Source organism: Lolium perenne, chromosome 3 (genome assembly GCF_019359855.2).
Source record: "Lolium perenne isolate Kyuss_39 chromosome 3, Kyuss_2.0, whole genome shotgun sequence".
Taxonomy (NCBI): domain Eukaryota; kingdom Viridiplantae; phylum Streptophyta; class Magnoliopsida; order Poales; family Poaceae; genus Lolium; species Lolium perenne.
Window position 1 is genome coordinate 312,630,656 of NC_067246.2, and position 19,880 is coordinate 312,650,535.

At 48.8% G+C, this 19,880-nt stretch overlaps 2 protein-coding genes across 2 annotated transcripts in view; both read left to right on the forward strand.

Annotated features, from left to right (window-relative positions):
- Positions 1-4,749: 4,749 nt before the first annotated feature.
- LOC127345466 (uncharacterized) lies at positions 4,750-7,575 on the forward strand. Its single transcript, XM_051371946.2, has 5 exons — positions 4,750-5,064; positions 6,261-6,519; positions 6,638-6,674; positions 6,799-7,015; positions 7,127-7,575. The coding sequence occupies exons 1-5, from the start codon at positions 4,966-4,968 to the stop codon at positions 7,235-7,237; spliced, it is 723 nt and encodes a 240-aa protein (XP_051227906.1). The 5' UTR covers positions 4,750-4,965; the 3' UTR covers positions 7,238-7,575.
- Positions 7,576-12,325: 4,750 nt separating this feature from the next.
- Positions 12,326-19,880, forward strand: part of LOC127345467 (uncharacterized) — a 42,819-nt gene continuing 35,264 nt past the window's right edge. Inside the window, exon 1 of the mRNA XM_051371947.2 lies at positions 12,326-12,615. Within this exon, the coding sequence (XP_051227907.1) occupies positions 12,514-12,615 (102 nt within the window). The 5' untranslated portion in view covers positions 12,326-12,513. The remainder of the gene's footprint in view (positions 12,616-19,880) is intronic.

A 19,880-nucleotide genomic window follows, 5' to 3' on the forward strand; every position in this document is an offset into this window, starting at 1 on the left:
CGCCTCGCCACCTTCCTTTCTTGCTGCTAATCCAATCCTGCCCCTACCAGAAAATTGGGACAGAATCCTCTCTTTCCTATTATAATTAGAGCATGATACGTAGTTTTTGCTAACAAATGTAGGGCCATCTAAAAAATCAGAACATGATGCCGTCTATCCCCTTGATCTATGGAATACACGCTATATATGTACATATGGGGTTTGCTTGCTTCGTAGGAAATGGTGCCCCTCATTCTGTTTAATTCTACCGGCTGAATTTTCGATCGAAAAAATATGTCGGGTGTGCAGGAGACGAGCAGTAGGTGGCGGCAGTGATGACCAGCGTTTCGCAACACGCTGCATGAGAGGAGTAGTCCGTGCCTTTTCATTGTCTCCCTCTCTCCTTGGGTGGTCTCTCTGTTGCATCTTGTCCCGAGCTCTAGGGTTCCTGGGCCAGCGCCGCATCGTGCGGAAGTCCTCTTCTCGCGACCGAATCGCCTTGCACAACCCGTTCCCGCATCGACCACCGTATACGCTGGCCGCTGATATAGCCACCACTACCACCGGAGGTCACGCTCCCCTTTATGTTATGTTCCCTCGCCAATCCTTGCATGGCATGTATTGCCTCGAATGTTGATCTACCGCACAGCCAGAGTATCTACCGCTGCCGATCGACATCCACGTTCAGATCAAGGGGAGACAGCAGTAGCACCGCAAGTCGACAATGCATGCCGTCGCCGCTGATTTCCTTTAGCTTTGATCAGGTACGTTATCATTGATAGTCCACGGTCCAGGGGTGGTGCCTGCACTATCATGCGCCATCTCCATCTTCGTAGACCGCAGGAGGATCAACAACTCTTTGTTGTCCCTGATGTCTTCTCATCCATATTCACCACACACTTGAGACTTTTTCATTTCAATTTTGGGAGAGGAACCGATTAACCACATGTTATGAACATTTATTGTATATTTCATCATGTTTTTGTAGCATGTTTTTTCATATTTACCATTGAGGAATTTATTTTATGAAACACTATTTGTTGCCTAACAATATATGTAAGTGTTGAATAAATAGGTGTGGAATTTTGTTTTCTTGCATTGCGACCAATCCGATAATTTGGCATAGATACCACCAGAAAGAACATAGACGTTGTGTACAGGCTGCAAAATGTGTGTTGAAGTGATGGAGCTTTTATTTATCCTATTATGCCAATGATCTCATTGTTCTATTTTTTGTTGGACCTTGCTCCTATGCTCTGAATACTAATCGTTGTCATACTTGCAATTTCTTTTGGCATCCAGAATAGGAGTTTTGTTAGGTGATATATAGAAGACATAGTTTTTCTTGCATCGTGCTCTCTTGAACCGTGGATGACTGCAACATCCTCTTAGATAGAAGGTTGCTCTTTACATGACACAATGTTTGCCAGAATTGTTTTTGTTCTATTAAGTATAGATCGTAATTGATGCCTTGGTGATTTTTAAAGGATGCTACAACAATTTTAGAATTTCTAGATATTAGACCAGATTTCTACACTGAGTCAGTTTCTTTTTTTTAATGAGCAAAAGATAGGAAGGTTGTCGTTCCTGCTGCGTGCTATTGCCAGTCTCAACCCCGGCCATGGTTCTTCCTCATGTACCATGGTGGCGCAACTGGCTATGTCTTTGGCGTCAAAGCTCATGTCAACTTCTTGTTATGCCTAGCAAATCACTTCATGCTGGCGTTCATGGTGAGGCGAGCGACGAGGAACTTCCTGCTGGAGCTGGTGCAAAGCACCGAATTAGTTCTACACTACCTATTTCAAGCTGTTTACGGAGCTGAAACACTCTCTTACTTTTTTTTGCGGGGGGGGGGATCGTGTGAAAATTGAGAACCACATCGTCAAACAGCTTCACATGTGCTATGTTTGACTACACAACTTGGGCGAGTCTGCTGCAGATGAAGCTTCTCTAGTGTGTTTTTTGTAATGTTATTGAAATTAGAATTTTTGCCAGGTCATAATATCAGATAATGTATATACTTCTTTAACTATATTTGATTATTCTATCATATACATGTATAACGTGCATGTACACGTGCTCGATTGATATTACATTAAACCGAAATGTGTGAGTAATATGGTACTACTAAGTTAGGATTGGGGGAATTCAGAGGGACGGTCTTGTATACTTATGATGGTCTATCTTCTCTGGCTACTTAGTTTATGTGCTCCATTAAGCTACATAGGTCCATGATTAAAAGTTTATGAAAAAGCCCATATCAATAGTAAAAGTAGAATTGCATGTAAATTGTAAAAGTAGAATTACATAATGTTGAAGAAGTCTAACCAAATAGAATTGATCGATACGAGCCATCAAACTTGTGACATCGGAGGCAGAGGGGTGGACCTTGTATCCATCTGATCAACGAGTGGCGGACAAGATTAGCGTCATGTCGCTGGCACGCGGTGGGGTAAGGGCCGCAGAGCGGTGGATATTAGGCGGCAGAGCAGACGACAACCACATCCATGGCCCATATGTGGGTGGGAGACAGAGCGAGGCCATGTGTGAAGCTAGATGGAGTCACTCATATGTAAGGTCTCAATCTATGTGCCTATTTTTTAAAATATTTACACGTGATTTAGGATATTTTTGGTGCAAGAATTATACCTCTAAAGCCAATGCATCCCCCAGTGCCAAATTTAGACAACAAGTATGCGTACGATACATATTGCACGATATTGTTAAATTCTCCTAAGTTTATTCTCTCAATTTTTTATTTTTTTCCATTGTGTTTCCTTATGAAGATCATATGGTTTGTGGAGACAATATATCTGACTTTTGTGATGATGCTAGAGTGGAACAAAAAGTCATCGAGTTTTACATGGTCAAAGGAATTGTCGTTCTTCATTCTTTAAATATTTCGTATGACCATTATTTGAATTCTTCGAATATGAATGTTTTGTTTTTGTAAATAATGGGCACACCAAAAATAGATATTTTTAACGCTTATAGGAAACAACCAACATAACCCACGATCCAATGTTGTTAGAAGCATCTGTAAGCATATCTATAAAAATAATTGAGGCCGTAGCAACGCACGGGCATTCAACTAGTTTTGTTAGGATTTCAAGTTTTCAACGCACATAACTCGGTGATCCGTAACTAAAACACACAAAAAATCGCGACAAGGAGCAAGGGCGGGCTGTTTGTTGTTGCGGGCGCTGGTTGTGCGTGGGCGAGGAGAGACGTTTTGGTGTATATCAAGTAAGAGTAAAAGAAGGTTGAGGTTGTTACGGTGTGACACCACCAGGCATTCACATGTTTCACTTTAATAGTAAAGATATCAAGTAAGAGTAAAAGAAGGTTGAGGTTGTTACGGTGTGACACCACCAGGCATTCACATCTTTCACTTTAATAGTAAAGATCATACACTCTCGCCGGTGAGTGGAGGCGATCTCAGGCTTTTTCCGCGACACAAGGTCGCCCGGGGCAGCAGCCTTGGGTTCAACGGTGGAGGTGGCCCTCTTCTTCGCTTGAGAGGGTCGACCTGCGGTTGGTGGTGGTGGATATATCGATCTATCACCGCGTTCCAGCGGTGTGATGGAGAAGCATAGAAGCCGGCGACGATGTCACCGGTGGAGGGTTGGACTGGCCAGCCCGGGATGGTCGCCGACGTGGGGGTCCGACCTGAATAAAGGTGGCGGTCCTAGGGCCTCTCTTGCGTGAAGAGGAAGACCTACCGAAGGCCTGGACTTGTTATCTGGCCGGTGTGCTGAGTTCCGGAGGCTCCGCCGGCGAATGTAACAGTGTTTTTTGCCTGGAGTTTGCTGGATCAGTGGTATTCGGTCGTGTGCACCCATGCTTTTATTCCGACCGATTGGTTCTGGAGGGAGCGGCGCGAAGCTCTTTTTCTGTGTTGACATCAAGTGACTATGGATTCATGATGAAAGTCGGAAGAAGAGAATTACATGAAGGCCGGAGGGGAGGACTAGCTAACGGAGGTTCAAATCTTCGCGCTGTTGAGAGACTTGCTTGGTGTTCCGGCTTCACAGCAGCGGTATGAAAATGGAGGCGACAACACATGTGAAATTCAGAGTCATACCTTTCAGGATGAAAACTCAAGGTCTGGCCTTAACTGGTTGTGTTTGGCAATGACCTTGTTGGAGGCATTGTTTTGAGAGCGGGAACTATCTTCAGGTTGATCTTTGATCGGGCGACGACGGTGTTAGAGCACTGTTCCTTCTTGGAGGCATCATTTTTGGAGAATCTGTATTTCAGATGTTGTCTTGACGGTGGATGTATTGTTGTTATTAGACCCGAGATGCTGTAGCGGGACTTTTGTTTTTTTAGTTTTATTTTCCTTTTTTTGGCTGTGTGCATCCGTAGTGCCATTAGGGTGGTGCGTTGTTACAAAGGCTAGGTGTAATTGGTATCTTTTTTACATTAATATATTCCTTTTACCGAAAAAATCTGGTACATTAATTCCTGAAACAGTGTAATGGGGTAATCGGTGACACATTAATCAACAACTCATGACGAAGAAAACCGTGACTAGAATTTTGGCCAGACATCTGGCAGAGAAAACCTGTGCTGAGAAGGCTAGTAAGAATAGTAGCGATATAATTAATTACGAAAAGTCTTAAAAATTATCACGTGTGCTGAACTGCTGACTAAAGGTGAGAAGAGAGGAAAAAGAAACGCAAGGAAACAAATGCAACCCAGGCTAGGACAAGGAGAGGAAACGAAGAATCCCTGTAAACCTCTGGCTTATATATTCCACCAGTCGACTATCCCTCTCCGAGTATTAGCACCTCTGTAGTCAAGGCCGTGCGGTGCATACCGGCACCATTGTAGTACTCTCTGTCCTTCTCTGCAGGCGGGAACAGGGCATCCACCATCTTTCTCCCCTCCGGCTATTCCTCCGCGCCCCCAGTACTTACCGTGTCAGTAGGTTGCCCGCCGGCCTGACTCTAGGTGGAGGAGGAGAAGGAGAAGGAGAAGGAGATGGCGAGCGTGAGAGGAGCAGGGGATGCAGGGGAAGGGGAGTGGCTCAAGGTCGCCGAGCTCAAGGCCATGGCGGGAACCCAGGACCCACAAGCCAAGGTAAGTTCTTCTTACTCGACAGTTAATTGATTCATTCAATCATGCTTCGTCCTCGCCCTGTCTTCTTCATTTCGAGGGGCAATGCTTGACAGATTTCTGCTGTTTCACGGCCGCTGATCGATCGATCTGCAACCGGATAATAATCCATGTGTTCTTGTGGTTTCTGCTAGTTCTTCTTCCTGGTCTTTGGGAGCACAAAAAACAGATTGTATTAGTATATAGTCACATGGCCGGTGACATGTTCCTTTAATTTGCCAATAGTACATAGAGAGCTATCATGAGTACTGTTGTCAAAATCTTTAGCAGCTGTTGGTATGGTGTATGGACATATTAGTTAAGCTCGCTGATAGGGACTCGTGAACAAGCTGATCGTTGACTGAACAATCGTATACATTATATTATACCACAAGTAGGAAAGTCGTGACCACGTGAAGCATAGGCGACTTAATACCATTCGCGATTCGAAATGTAAACGGATCGGATCGGATCGGATTGGATTTTTCTATTTTCATATCTTTTACCATATTTCTGTAGCGGATTTAGATCGGAGCGAATACTGCTCGGATGTCGATCCGGATGCGGATTACATCGGATTGCGGATATGGAGCGGATTCGGAGCGGACTCGAATCGGAAGCGGATGGTTGAGAAAAATACACAAATAAAATAAGAAATAAATTTATTTAATGTAAAATATGTAAGCAAAAAAGCATTTAACATTACACTATAGGTAAACTTGCACACTTGTTCATATATCAAAGAAAGTTACGTACCGGTAGAAAACAAAGTTGGGTCAATGAACTAACTATGTTGTTTAGACATTTGGGGTAGGGTTATTTTATCGGATTATCTTCTTTGAGAACCTTGGATAATCCGTAAAAAATATCGGATAATCCATATCCGCCAGATATTATCAATACCAAATCCGCTACCGTATGCGTCGGATATTCTCTTGAACAATATTCACATCCACATCCATATCCGACGAATTTTTAAAAGTGAATACCATATTCTCAAAAATGGATGCAAAACGGAAATTATCCGTACCATTTACACCCCTATTCGCGATGCATAGTTAAGTAAAGATACACATAGTCACATAATCGAATATGATCGTATCACGAAGGCATGGGACTGCCAGAAGAATTCAGTGCTACTAAATTATTTCCTCTCACAAAAAAAGCTGAACTCCGTGTAGGAGGTTGACAACCTGACGCTACGGAGGTTCCTGCGCGCGCGCGACCAGGACGTGGGCAAGGCGTCGACGATGCTGCTCAAGTTCGTCGCGTGGAGGCGGGAGGCCGTGCCAGACGGCGCCATTCCGGCGGAGCAGGTGCGGTCGGACATCGCCGGCCAGAAGGTCTCCATGGCTGGCGTCGACCGCGCCGGCCGCCCCGTCATGCTTGCCTTCCCCGCCAAGCACTTCTCAGCCAACCGCGACATGGCCACATTCAAGCGTACGTGCACAACCTGCACATCGAGCTATGCACATCGAGCTAACATGATGTTGGTTGCTAACCAGTAACCCCACAGCATAATCTTATGATGATTTTTCTTCGAAATAACTTTGTGCAGGATTTGTCGTCTACTTGCTCGACAATATCTGCGCCAGGTACTCCTACTACTGCACTTACAACAGTCTGCCAGCCTCATGTGTCTGAACGATTTTTGCAGTGGAATGGCACATTGAATTGAATTTTGTTTTGACCTGAATTGAATCGAATTTGATTTTGCAGGATCCCTCGAGGGCAGGAGAAGTTTTTGTGCATCGTGGATCTCAAGGGGTGGGGGTACGCCAACTGCGACGTCCGGGCCTACATCGCGGCCATTGAGATCATGCAGAACTACTACCCGGAGAGGCTAGGCAAGGCGCTCATGATCCACGTCCCCTACTTGTTCATGAAGGCGTGGAAAATGGTGCAGCCCTTCATCGACGCCAACACCAAAGACAAGGTTTGTGCGTACAAGCTTCATCGCTGCCAAGAACGTATATATACTCTAGATCGTCTGATATGTGTTATTACTTCTTTTCTTCTCGATCGGTTATGTATGTGCGCGATGCAGTTCGTGTTCATCGACGACAAGAAACTGGAGGAGACGCTGAAGCGGGAGCTAGACGAGAGCCAGGTACCGGAGATGTATGGCGGGAAGCTGACTCTTGTTCCTCTCAGTTAGGACGAACATGCACGGAAGGGGTTCCCAGGAGCGATGTCGAGTTGTCAACTCGACCTCTGTTGTGTGTAGTAGTGAAACAATTCGGGGTACCGGGCATGCTTGACAATCGTGTTGATGGATAACATACACAAAAACATCTGACACGATATTTTTAGTAATCGGGTCTAGCCTCGAGTCACGAACTAGAGGGGCCTAGGTCCCATTGAGGGCTGTGACATCCTCGAACAAAGGTGACCGCTGGAAGACGCATCTAGGATTTGTTCCGACTGATATGCACCACACTCGATATCCTTTTCATGACCTTCGAATTCAGTGCCTGATCCTGATGTCTGAACTAATCACCTTAAGGAATCGGTGTCACCCCTAGGGACAGTTCTTGCCTTCATATGAGAGATGAGATACATATGACTCATGACGTGCCATTGTAGGCCTGGCCGGAGCCATTGATCTTCCTTTGAAGCCATTAGTCGTTTGTTGAAAGTGATGATCCAGGGGTCTTGAACTTGCCCTGAGTTTCTGATTTGCCTAGTTGCAGAATGTTGGAGGAGGCACATCTTCAGGTTAGTGAATGCCCATGGTCGGGCAGCAATGTTGTTATCATGAAGAAACAACATGAATACAGGTACGCGAAAATATCGATAAATTAAAGGGTGTGCTTGATGACCACGTTCTTGGGAGTTGGACACTAAATCGAGGGACACAATAATTATAGTAATCGACTTCAACCTCGAGTTGTGGACAAGAGGTGGTAGGCCCCTTTGAAGGTTGCGACCTTGAGCGCACAAACGTGAGAACCAAGGGATGCATTTTAGGGGTATATTTCCCTAAGTGTGTTTTTTGATAAGTATGTTGGGTCCTGTCTTCGGAGCAGGAAGAGCAACAAAAAAAAACCTATTGGCTCTGGTCAAATGTCGCTAAGGACCCGACTCAAGTGACAAACCATGGATCTTACTTCTATACGCGCTTGTGCAAAAGTCGGTGGCACGTCACTCGGGGTAATGCAATCCTTGTGCTCGTCTCAGACTGCTCATCCTTGTCCTTCTTGGTGAAGACAAGAATTCCACTGATCTTGCTCCGCTGCCGGCTTGCTCTTCCTTCTCCTACTCTAGTTACTCCGCCTCATAGAACACCACAGGTGTGGTGCCTCTGCCGGTTTACACACATATAGGGTGAAATGATGACAAACGGTAGGTGGTGGCGCGTACCAACTAGCCTTCCAAGACAAGTTCTTTCCTTGGACTGGATCAGACCAGGATGGGATTCAAGCCATTGCAACTGCATTTCTCCTTTTATAGGGAGTGGGTGAGGGGACAACCCCATGTGTCCTTGTATGCCTAAGTCTCCACTTAGCTGGCTTCGGTCATTCAGATCTCATCCGATTCGTTTCACTCTCTTAAGTGTGTGACCTCACAGGCTCAAGGCAAGTCGGACATAGCTCTGTGAGACGTGATCAAAGCATATAGATGGTAGCTGCTTCTAGCAAAGCATGTTGTCTCGTGGATACCTTTGAGTAGCTTATAAATGTGATGCTCTGTCTAAGTTCCATTGCCTCACGATATTGGTGGTAAGCCGTAGGCGAGTAACTCAACATGCCAATGTTGGCTTAGCTCTCTTTTCTCATCTATGTGCTATGTGATTCCCTCCGGCTAATACCTTAGTCGAACAATCTTAGATAAACACTTAATCGGGTTGTGTATGGCCATGCTTCCGAATCATACCACATGAGAGAGAACAGAGAATATGTCTGCATGATGGAGTGGCAAATTCCGTCTTGGTTGAACCACGTCACGCGACTTGTTTCTAGTCGGCCCAAGAGTCACCTTTATAGCTACTAGTTACGGAGAGCTTTGGGTAACCTCAAACCCAGATAGTGCACAACCCGGTATTAGTGTGAAAACCTTAGGTCTAAGGATTCCATTACTCAAATCGAGCACATGACGACATGCTAGTGACGTCTTGATTTTTGGGTCAGTCCGGCTAGCATAGCTCTTTTGCTTAGCCATTTTAAGTCAAATAGCACCTCTATGCACATGACATATGGAACCTAGTCATCTTCCAGCTTAACACATTAGTCTCGGTGGTGTGTATCCATCACAACCTCAAACGACTAAAAATAAAAACATGTCTAAACTAATTAAGCACAAGGTTCCATAGCCGAATCGTATCTAACAAAAGGTGCAAATACTTTACAAACGGGACAATATATATTATGAATACAAGGCTGATATTAGCGCCTCTAGGGCACCAATCATGATAAAGTAATTAATCATATTCTACATTAGAATAGCACAAATTTGGAACATTTTCAACTAAGTTTACTGTTGTTAAAAATTCTTTATATTTCAAGTTGTTTTAGATCTAGTCTTTTCTCCTCCGTAAAATCCAACAAAAAATATTGTGCTAAAACATAGTTGAATCGTATTATTTTAAAATTTGCAGCATTGTCTTCGATAGGAAGTCAAAAGGAAGGTTCAAAAATGGTACGATCTAACTCCAAAGAAACAATTGTTGCCATGTAATAGTATCGGTAGAAATAATCTTTATGTTAAAACCCATGAATGACGTGGAGGAATTCACAATTCAATGGATTGTGCAAATTTTCTAGAGGTGTATTCACATTCCGGTGGCATCCTATTAAACCTATTTTACTTACTCCCTTCCTCTCACATTACGATGCATATTAGTTTTAGTCAACACCAAACTTTATAAACTTTTAACCAAATATGTAAAAAAAAAAACAATATCAACATCAACTCAATATTATTGTAACCATCACTAAATATATTTTCATATCATATGAATTTAGAACTATGAAAGCAGATATATACTTATATATAGTTGGTCAAACTTTATAATATTAAATCTTGACCAAAACTAATATGCATCCAAAATTAGAAAGGAGGAGTATATGACATGCCCCTAACGCCTTACCGACAATGACAAGCAACTAACTTCGTCAGCACCGAGGAACAAATCGATAAACAAAGTACTTTTTATATGTAAATATGTTTATATATCACACACTAGAGAGAGAGAGAGGGGGGAGGGAGGGAGGGAGTGAGATCGAGGTGAGTACTAGAAATATAATATAACTTCAACTGCAATCCTTCGTCATGTTGAATAGGTTTCACTTTGTGATTTTAATTTAAATCAAATTTAGTGTTTTCAAAGATTGTTCAAAACTTTCAAGTTAACTTTAGCTATAGTAATTTCACCTCCATATAACTCCGTCCGAGAACTATATTTCCTACTATAATTTTTTTAAGGAATTGAACAGGTTATACTCTCCCCGTTAACAAATTATCTCGCGTTCTGGGTTTAGTAAAAGTCAAAAATTATGACAGTTTGACCAAGAACAGAAGAAAAAAAATCAGAATTCATAATATCAAATGCATATAATTTAAAAATATATATTATGATGATTGTAATATAATAAATTTTATATTGTAGATGTTGGTGTTTCTTCTAAACATTTAATCAAACTTTATAAATTTTAACGTACTTTGACTAAATCCAAGGCCCACTAATCAACCCTCATGGGCGGAGAAAACCTTGACAAATAATTAGGTCAGACATCTGACATAGAAAACCTGTGCTGAGATTCTGAGGAGGTTAGGAAACCGGAGACACTAGAAGGCAAGCGAGAATCACAAGTCGTAGAGATTGTCACGTGTGCTGACTAAAGGGAGAGAAGAAAATAAACATAAGAAAACAAATGCAACCAAACGCCATGACAAGAAGCATAAACGAAGAATCCCTGGAAACCTCTGTTGGAGCTAACCTTGTTGTATAGGTTTAGTGTCATGTTTATTTCTTATTACATGATGTTAGAACTAGTTGTATGCATGTAAACATGGCAGAGAGGCATCGGCAAGAGAGCACAGCACGCAGCGATAGAGGGAGTGCAGTGCAGCGGCTAGACTGCCAACCAGTAGTCGAGTACTTGCATACACGTATTGTTCGGATTAGTCAAGTGTTAGTTAGTGGATGCTACATGCATGGATCAAGATGGTCAGAGTTGTGTGGCCGTTAGCGATAGGATCAGCTAGCTGTTAGTGTTGATCGTGTGTGTAGTTAGTGGAGTAGAAATAGGATAAGGCCGTTCTGCCTGGCTGTGTATGCGTGCGTTGTGGGCTATATAAGCCATGTAATCAGAAGCTGAGTTCATTGTGGAGTTTAGAACAAGAGAAAAGAAAGTACAAGTGCGGTGCTGCGAAAAATACTCGTGTGTTCTTCTCCACCATATGTATGTGTGTTGTATCTTGGGCCAAAACTGTCACTTGGTATCAGAGCCAGGGACGGGGAAGGTTCGCGCACCCCGTCATGCTCGCCGGATCGCCGTGCTGGCTCAACCTCGCTGGGACGCCGTGGCCGGAGCCTGGCGTGGCGAGGCGGCCGTGAGGTGGTGGCGCAGCAGCGCGTCGTCCACAAGGCCAGCAGCACCGTCGTCTACCCGCTGTTGACGGCGAACTACTTCGAGTCGGCGCTGCTGTGATGGTCGTCGTGGAGTTCTCAAAATAAAAGACAACAAGGTTAAGGGGGTGATTGTTGGAGCTAACCTTGTTGTATAGGTTTAGTGTCATGTTTATTTCTTATTACATGATGTTAGAACTAGTTGTATGCATGTAAACATGGCAGAGAGGCATCGGCAAGAGAGCACAGCACGCAGCGATAGAGGGAGTGCAGTGCAGCGGCTAGACTGCCAGCCAGTAGTCGAGTACTTGCATACACGTATTGTTCGGATTAGTCAAGTGTTAGTTAGTGGATGCTACATGCATGGATCAAGATGGTCAGAGTTGTGTGGCCGTTAGCGATAGGATCAGCTAGCTGTTAGTGTTGATCGTGTGTGTAGTTAGTGGAGTAGAAATAGGATAAGGCCGTTCTGCCTGGCTGTGTATGCGTGCGTTGTGGGCTATATAAGCCATGTAATCAGAAGCTGAGTTCATTGTGGAGTTTAGAACAAGAGAAAAGAAAGTACAAGTGCGGTGCTGCGAAAAATACTCGTGTGTTCTTCTCCACCATATGTATGTGTGTTGTATCTTGGGCCAAAACTGTCAACCTCTCGCTTATATTCCACGGTTTCCACTGGCCTCCATCCACGGTTTCAGGCTTATGAATGCAGTCTAGCACTCGCTCCCCCGCAGGCCGCAGCCGGACTAAAGACACCCACCATCTTTCTCCCTTCCGGGCTATTTCTCCGCGCTCGCAGTACTCGCCGTATCACTACACCAACCCACCTCTAGGACTAGGAGGAGCAGCAGCAGTAGCCGCGGGAGATGGCGAAAAGCGTAAAAGCAGCCGGCGATGCAGGGGAAGGGGAGTGGCTCAAGGTCGCCGAGCTGAAGGCCATGGCCGGAACCCAGGACCCACATGCCAAGGTATACGTTCTTCTTTGATTCATTCTTCGTCTTCCCTCTTCTTCATCCTTTTCCTCGTCGCTGCCGGTCTTCTTCCTATCGAGGATGATCTGTTATACGATCAATCGACCTGTGATTCATGACCATTCGCGTGCTCCCGTTATACAGTCATGTATATATGTGTATCTAAGCTGAGTACGCCATATGGCCGGCAACATGTCCCTTTAATTTGCCAGTAATATATGTTTAGAGCTATTCTCGTTGTCACTATAATCATCAGTAGTTAAAATCTTAAGCAGTACTGTATGGACAAATTAATTAAGCTAGCCTCCTCGAAACAGGTTTTCGCCCGCTTTATAAATAAAGCAACCACAACCATACATAGTTCAGATACAACACACAGAACACACGCCCCACAACAAGAGCCCCAGCACAACATGCCCACACAAATGAGATAGACGATACAGCACCCCACGCAAGAGGTGCACTCAGAGGTTGGACGGTGTAGATATGCGACGGGCAGCCGCAAGAAGATCCTCCAGCATGCCGTCCAGGCGCTCCCTGTCCCGCTGTCTACACAACGGGTACCACTGCTGCAACAAAGCCAAGAAAGAGTAGACAGAGTCAGAAGCGCGACGAGGTAAGATACGCTCGATGACCATCTTATTGCGCACAGTCCACAGAGTCCAGGTCAAGGCCGCGAACAATAACCAGAAGAGGCGCCTCCTCCTACTAGTGTTGTTCGCACGGGCCTCGATGAACTCCCCGAGGGCCGAGGCCTGCCACTCAGGCCCCAGCGCCTCCTGCAGGAAGCTCCAAAGGAAACGTGCCGCAGGGCATGAGAACATGATGTGTGTCGTCGTCTCCGGGACAACACACAAAGGGCAAAGCCCGTCGCCCGGCCCGTGCCTCTTCAAAACCTCCACCCCAGAGGGGAGGCGATCTCTAAGCAACTGCCAAAGGAAAATCTTCGTCTTAAGCGGGATTGGGGCCTTAAAAAGCGGGGCCGTCCAGGGAAGCAGAGGCCCCCTAAACATGGCCCTGTAGGCCGTCTGCACGGAGAATGAGCCGGAAGGCGTCAAGCGCCACGAAGGCGCATCTAATCCTCCCGGCAGAACGTCCGGGAGGAGGTCCCGCGGCGAGGCCAGACTCAGGGCTTCCCCCTGGGTGAGACCGCGACGGAACAAAATACCCAAATGGCGAAGAGGTCCGGGAAGTCAAGACTCAGGGGGCGGTCGCCAAGCCATAGGTCGAGCCAGAACATGGTCCCTCTACCATCGCCTATGGAGAGGGAGAGTCCTGCTCTAATCTCATGCTTGATGTCCTAGAGGGCTCTCCAAAACTGAGATCCCTCCCGGCGGTCACAAGCAAGAAGTGGCCGACCCCGTAGGTATTTGGCCTTAATCAGCTTAAGCCACAAGCCCCCGTCGTCCGACAGGATCCTCCACACCCATTTCAACATGAGGGCCACGTTCATGTGGCACGAGGAAATAATCCCTATGCCCCCAAGGTCCTTGGGGGCGCACACATCGGCCCATTTGACCATGTGGTATTTCTGGCGTCATGTCATGTCTTGCCAAAAGAAGCGGGAGAGCTCTTTGTCAAAGGCAGCATGTACCCCTTCGGGAAGGATGTACAGACCCATGATATACATGGGAAGACTAGACAGGCACGAGTCAATGAGAACCATCTTGCTACCCTTGGAGGTGAACCTCCCACACCACGGTTCAGCCTTCGCTCTAACTCGCCCCATCAGGGGGGCGAGATCCCTAATAAGGATCCTAGAATCCCTAACAGGAACTCCCAGGTAGTTCATAGGGAAAGATGACAACCTGCAGTTGAGGTTGTCAGCGATCCGCTGCAGAATATCCGGGGGGTACCCCAAGACCACCACCTCACTCTTATCAAAGTTAATTTTGAGGCCCGACATGGCCTCAAAACAGAGGAGTAGGAACTTGGTGTTCTGGATATCTAAGTACGAGCCCTCAAACATAATCATGGTATCATCCGCATACTGGAGGTGAGTCACCCCTCCGCCAGGGGTGAGGTGTCCCACCACACCAGTAATATGGCCCGAGATCCTAGCCCTCTCCAGGATCTCGGCCAGGGAGTCCACCGCCGCGTTGAAGAGGAGAGGGGACAGGGGGTCACCCTGACGCACTCCACACGCCGGCCTAAAATAGGGACCCACGTCCCCATTAATGTTAATGGCCGTGCTGCCAGACATCACAATCTGCATAACCCAACCAATCATCCGGTCATCCACGCCCCTCCTTTGAAGAACCTGTCGGAGGAAGGACCAGTCCAAGCGGTCGTAGGCTTTCTGGAAGTCCAGTTTTAAGAAGACACCCCTCTGGTGTCGACTCCTGACCTCGTGCACGATCTCATGAAGTGGAAGAATGCCATCGTGGATGTGGCGACCCTTGAGGAAGGCGAATTGGTATTGGTGCGTAATCCGCTCCATAACCGGAGCCAACCTCACCGCGCACACCTTGGAAAACAACCGTTGGATCACGTTGATGACTGTAATTGGCCTGAACTGGCGTATATCCGTGGCCCCCACTAACTTGGGGATCAAGGTAATGACGCCGTAGTTCAGACGACCCATATCAAGGGTTCCCACGTAGAACTCCTGAAACATGGGCAGGATAGTCTCCTGGAGTTTCGCCCAGAATTTCTGGAAGAAGACAACCGGGAGCCCATCCGGGCCAGGGGCCGAGTTAGCCTTCATGCCCTCGAGAGCGCTCCGAACTTCCGTTGAGAGGAACGGAAGAGTGAGAGCGGCATTCTCATCGTCGGAGACCCAGGCCCTAGCTGGCATAAGTCTGCCGCGAGGGCCACCCCAGATCTGGGGCCAGCCGCAAAAAGACCTTTATAGAAGGTATAAATGTGGGAGGTGATCTCACCGGCCTCCTCCAGAAAGAGATCACCATCCCAGAGACAGGGGATGGAACACTTCCGACGACGGCCATTCGCAACCGCATGGAAGTAAGCAGTGTTCGCATCCCCTGGAGGAGCCAATTCTGGCGGCACCGCTGCCGCCAGAAAACCTCCTCCCCACGGTAGATCTCCATAAGCGAGTGTTCAAGGGCATATCGCTGAAGCCACTCCTCAGCGACTAACCCCTCCTCGTCCGTGATGCGGTCTAACTCCTGGATTTGGTGGAGGATAAGGTCCTTCTTCTGGCGTACCTCCACCCCGAGGTTAGCCCCCCAGCCTCTCATAAACTGGCGGGTGATCTTCGCGCAGTGATGCCACACATCAACTGCATTGAGACCCTCGGAGGGGAATCCGCTGCGTGTTCCCACTTGTACCCAACCGCCTCCACGAACCCTGGTTGTCCGAGCCAAAAGTTCTCAAAGTGAAAGCGGTTAAGCCTCGGGGGGGCAACCCCCCAGAGCAAAGCAGGAGTGGGGAGTGATCAGACCCAATCCTAGTAGCCGCCCTAAGAGAGCACAGTGGGAAAGACATTTCCCACTCAACCGACACAAATACCCGGTCCAGCACACTCTGGATCGAGTCAATGCGGTTGTTGCTCCAAGTGAACCGGGCGCCCACACGCGTGATCTCTCTAAGGGCGAGATCCGCAAGGCAGTCGTTGAACATCCGCATCCGAGGGATGTCCACCTAGCTCGAGCTCTTGTCCTCCGGTGAGCGAATCAAGTTAAAATCGCCGGCCACCACCACTGGGGTGGTACACCGATCAATCTTATCTCGCAGCTCAGCCAGGAAGGCATGCGACCTCGAGTGGTCCGCCGGCCCATAAACGATAATAACCTCCCAGCTAAGGTTAGATCGTTTATGGGTAACGGCCATACTCACGAAGAACTCGCCATGCTCCATATCCTCAACCTCGAAGGTATCCTCCTTGACGCCTAGGAGGATGCCACCCGAGTGTCCTGACGCAGGCCGCCAATGCCAGGCGAACTTGTGTCTACTAAGACCCTCCAGCTCGTGCAGAAGGAAGGACTCCTTAATCATCTCTTGAAGCCCCACAATATCCACATTCTCACGCCGTATGTACGCCTTCAGTTGTTGTTTGCGACCCGGGGCCTCGAACCCCCTGATGTTCCAAATGAGTGAGAAGAAGGGGTTACTCATTGGATCACATCAGATTGGGGGTTCCCCTACTGGGAACCGAGCGAGCCCTACTACACGTCGAGGGTCCGGACGGTGGTCTAGGAGGTCTCGCTCGCAGGCCCCCAACCTGGGGGGCCGCATCAGAGCTATCCACAGGGATAGTCCCATAGGAATGCTCTGGACCAGACCCGGGTGCCAGCTGCACAGGGTCGGTCAGGGATGCAGTGGTCGCCCTCTCGCGCTCCAACTGAGCGGGAGAGGCGGCGAGCACGCCATCGTAGACCTCCTTGGCCTGAATTGCCACCAGCTGTTCAGCCCGTGGGCCGCGTTCACCCCTAAAAATCACACCACAATCCGACGCCACCTGACCCAGGTGGTCAAGCGACGCCGTAGCAAGAACAGAGAACCGAGAACCCGAGGGGGGAGGGGGGCAGCGGGAGAGGGGAGTGGGGTGGGTACCTGAGTCAAGGTTACGGGCCGCAGCCCGCCTCTCAGCCTGCTTAGCAACCGTCGGCTCCATCGCCTCCGCCCCGGTACGGGAGCGAGTGAGCCTAGCGCTGTGGCGGGACGGCTGGGTGGACTGGCGCAGGCGCCTCGGGGCCCTCGCCTTGGCGCCAGCCACGGGAGTGTCGAGGAAGACCGAGGCTGGCTCAAGGACGGTAGGACCCGGGGTCGCAGGGCCCATGGGCGAGGTGGGAGTAGAGCCCGGGGAGCGCGTGTAGCAGACCAGACCTGGCGACCTCGGCGACTGCGGGGGGAACACATCCAACCCCACGCTCGTGGACGACGTCTCCGGAGGGAAGTTGGACCCGTACTCCATGATGGGCAGGCCGCCGGACGCCACGGTGACGATCGGGGGAGCGCGGGGGAAAGACGTCCCCAGCTTGGCCGGCGCGCTCCTATGAAGCAGCGTTGACCCAGATAGCGCCGACTGCACCCCAGGTCTGGCGTTCGGAGCCGCAGTAGCCCCGGCCCCGGTAGTAGGAAGCTAACGCAGAGCGGACTCCTCGCCATCACCGCCCCTGTCATCCTCAGAGTCTCCGTCGAAGGAATCATCTTCATCCTCGGCGTCATCGTCGGGGTGGGGCTGAGAGGGGTCGGGGGAGGGAGACTGAGACCCCGCCTGAGCCTCGTCCCCCTCCACCTCAACCGTCAAGGACCGGCCACCCTTCCCGAAGAATACGTGGGGAAGAGTGCAGGCGAGCTTCGCGGGGTCCGGGCATAGGATCAGCATGCGCACCGGCCCGGCACCTGGGAGGGAGAGAGGGTCCACGGTGACAAGCTTGCCAATGGTCTGGGAAATGAGCTCGATGATATGCTCACTCCTCGCCTCCTCAGGAATGCCGTGGACCCGGACCCAAACCTCCGACGAAGTAGCCACAGTAACGGGATCCACACAAGACGGCCTGACAGAGACGTTGATGTTGTTAGCAGGAAGGATGGTCGTGTTGCTCCAGGATAGGGCATGAAGGAGCTCAGCCGAGGGGAACGCCACTGCAAACTCAGTAGGCGAGATCTCTCTCACGTTCCACACCCAAGTCGACTCCAACTGAGTGAGCTCGGCGTGGATCGGGTCGACTGTCACCTCGATCTGTAGGGGGGATCCTGCTTCGGGAGCACGGTGATCACGGCCAGGTGCTGAGGGGTGCTGAGCTCCCCCCCCCCCCCCCAAGGTCGATGTAGTAGAAGCCCCCATCGATCCCGTGTCCGAGGTACTCAATGACCTCCCGCCTCCTGCGACTGTTGAACCGCTCAGTACAGGCCGCAGCTTGGTGAGCCGGGTCTTCACAGAAGAGGCATTGCTCCGGCCTCGTGCAAGCGGACCGAAAATGCCCCATCTGCCCGCAGTTGAAGCAAATGTTCGACGTGGGGGATTTCTCCGGTGGCGCCGACACCACCAGCTGGGTGTCAGCGCGGCCATCGAGCAACAATCCTTGCGGAGGCGCCTTAGGCGGGTGCCCGAGCTGGCTCCCACCCGCAGCGCCTCCCCTGCCGGTCCTCTTCTTCTTCGATTTCTTCTTCTTCTTAGCAGCAGGCGGACCTGCAGGTTGTGGCACCGGTGCAGCCGTACGTGACTCGCGGCGAGGCGGCAACCGGCCGCGGTCCGACCTCCAAGAGGCCGCCCGGTCATGATCCCTGGCCGGGTACTGGGCATTCTCCACCAGCTCAGACCCCAGGGCGGCCTCCCTGCGCGCTGCTGCAGGGGACGGAGCACGCCTAGCCGGCGAGCCGCGATGGTGCGCAGGCGCGCGGACCTCCAGGTGGTGCGACGGGCGCGCACGGTCCCGGCCCTCCTCATCCCTCCCATGTCTGCGCGGAGATGGAGGGGCCGGCGACCTCCTGTGGGGAGAGGGCCGGCGCGGGGGAGAGCGGCGTGGAGGAGAGCGCCGCGCCGGCGGCCGGTAGGGCTCAGGAGGCGGGGGCCGCGGGGAAACCTGGCGAACTCGGCGATGATGCTGCGGCGGCGACCTGCTCGTGTTGGAGATATGTCCAAGAGGCAATAATAAAATGGTTATTATAATATATCTTTTTGTTTATGATAATGTTTACATACCATGCTATAATTGTATTAACCGAAACATTGATACATGTGTGTTATGTAAACAACAAGGAGTCCCTAGTAAGCCTATTGTATAACTAGCTTGTTGATTAATAGATGATCATGGTTTCGTGATCATGAAAATTGGATGTTATTAATAACAAGGTTATGTCATTATATGAATGATGTAATGGACACACCCAATTAAGCGTAGCATAAGATCGCGTCATTAAGTTATTTGCTATAAGCTTTTCAATACATAGTTACCTAGTCCTTCGACCATGAGATCATGTAAATCACTTATACCGGAAAGGTACTTTGATTACATCAAACGCCACTGCATAAATGGGTGGTTATAAAGGTGGGATTAAGTATCCGGAAAGTATGAGTTGAGGCATATGGATCAACAGTGGGATTTGTCCATCCCGATGACGGATAGATATACTCTGGGCCCTCTCGGTGGAATGTCGTCTAATAGCTTGCAAGCATATGAATGGTTCATAAGAGACCATATACCACGATACGAGTAAAGAGTACTTGTCATGAGACGAGGTTGAACGAGGTATAGAGATACCGATGATCAAACCTTGGACAAGTAAAATATCGCGTGACAAAGGGAATCGGTATCGTATGTAAATGGTTCAGTCGATCATTAAAGTCATCGTTG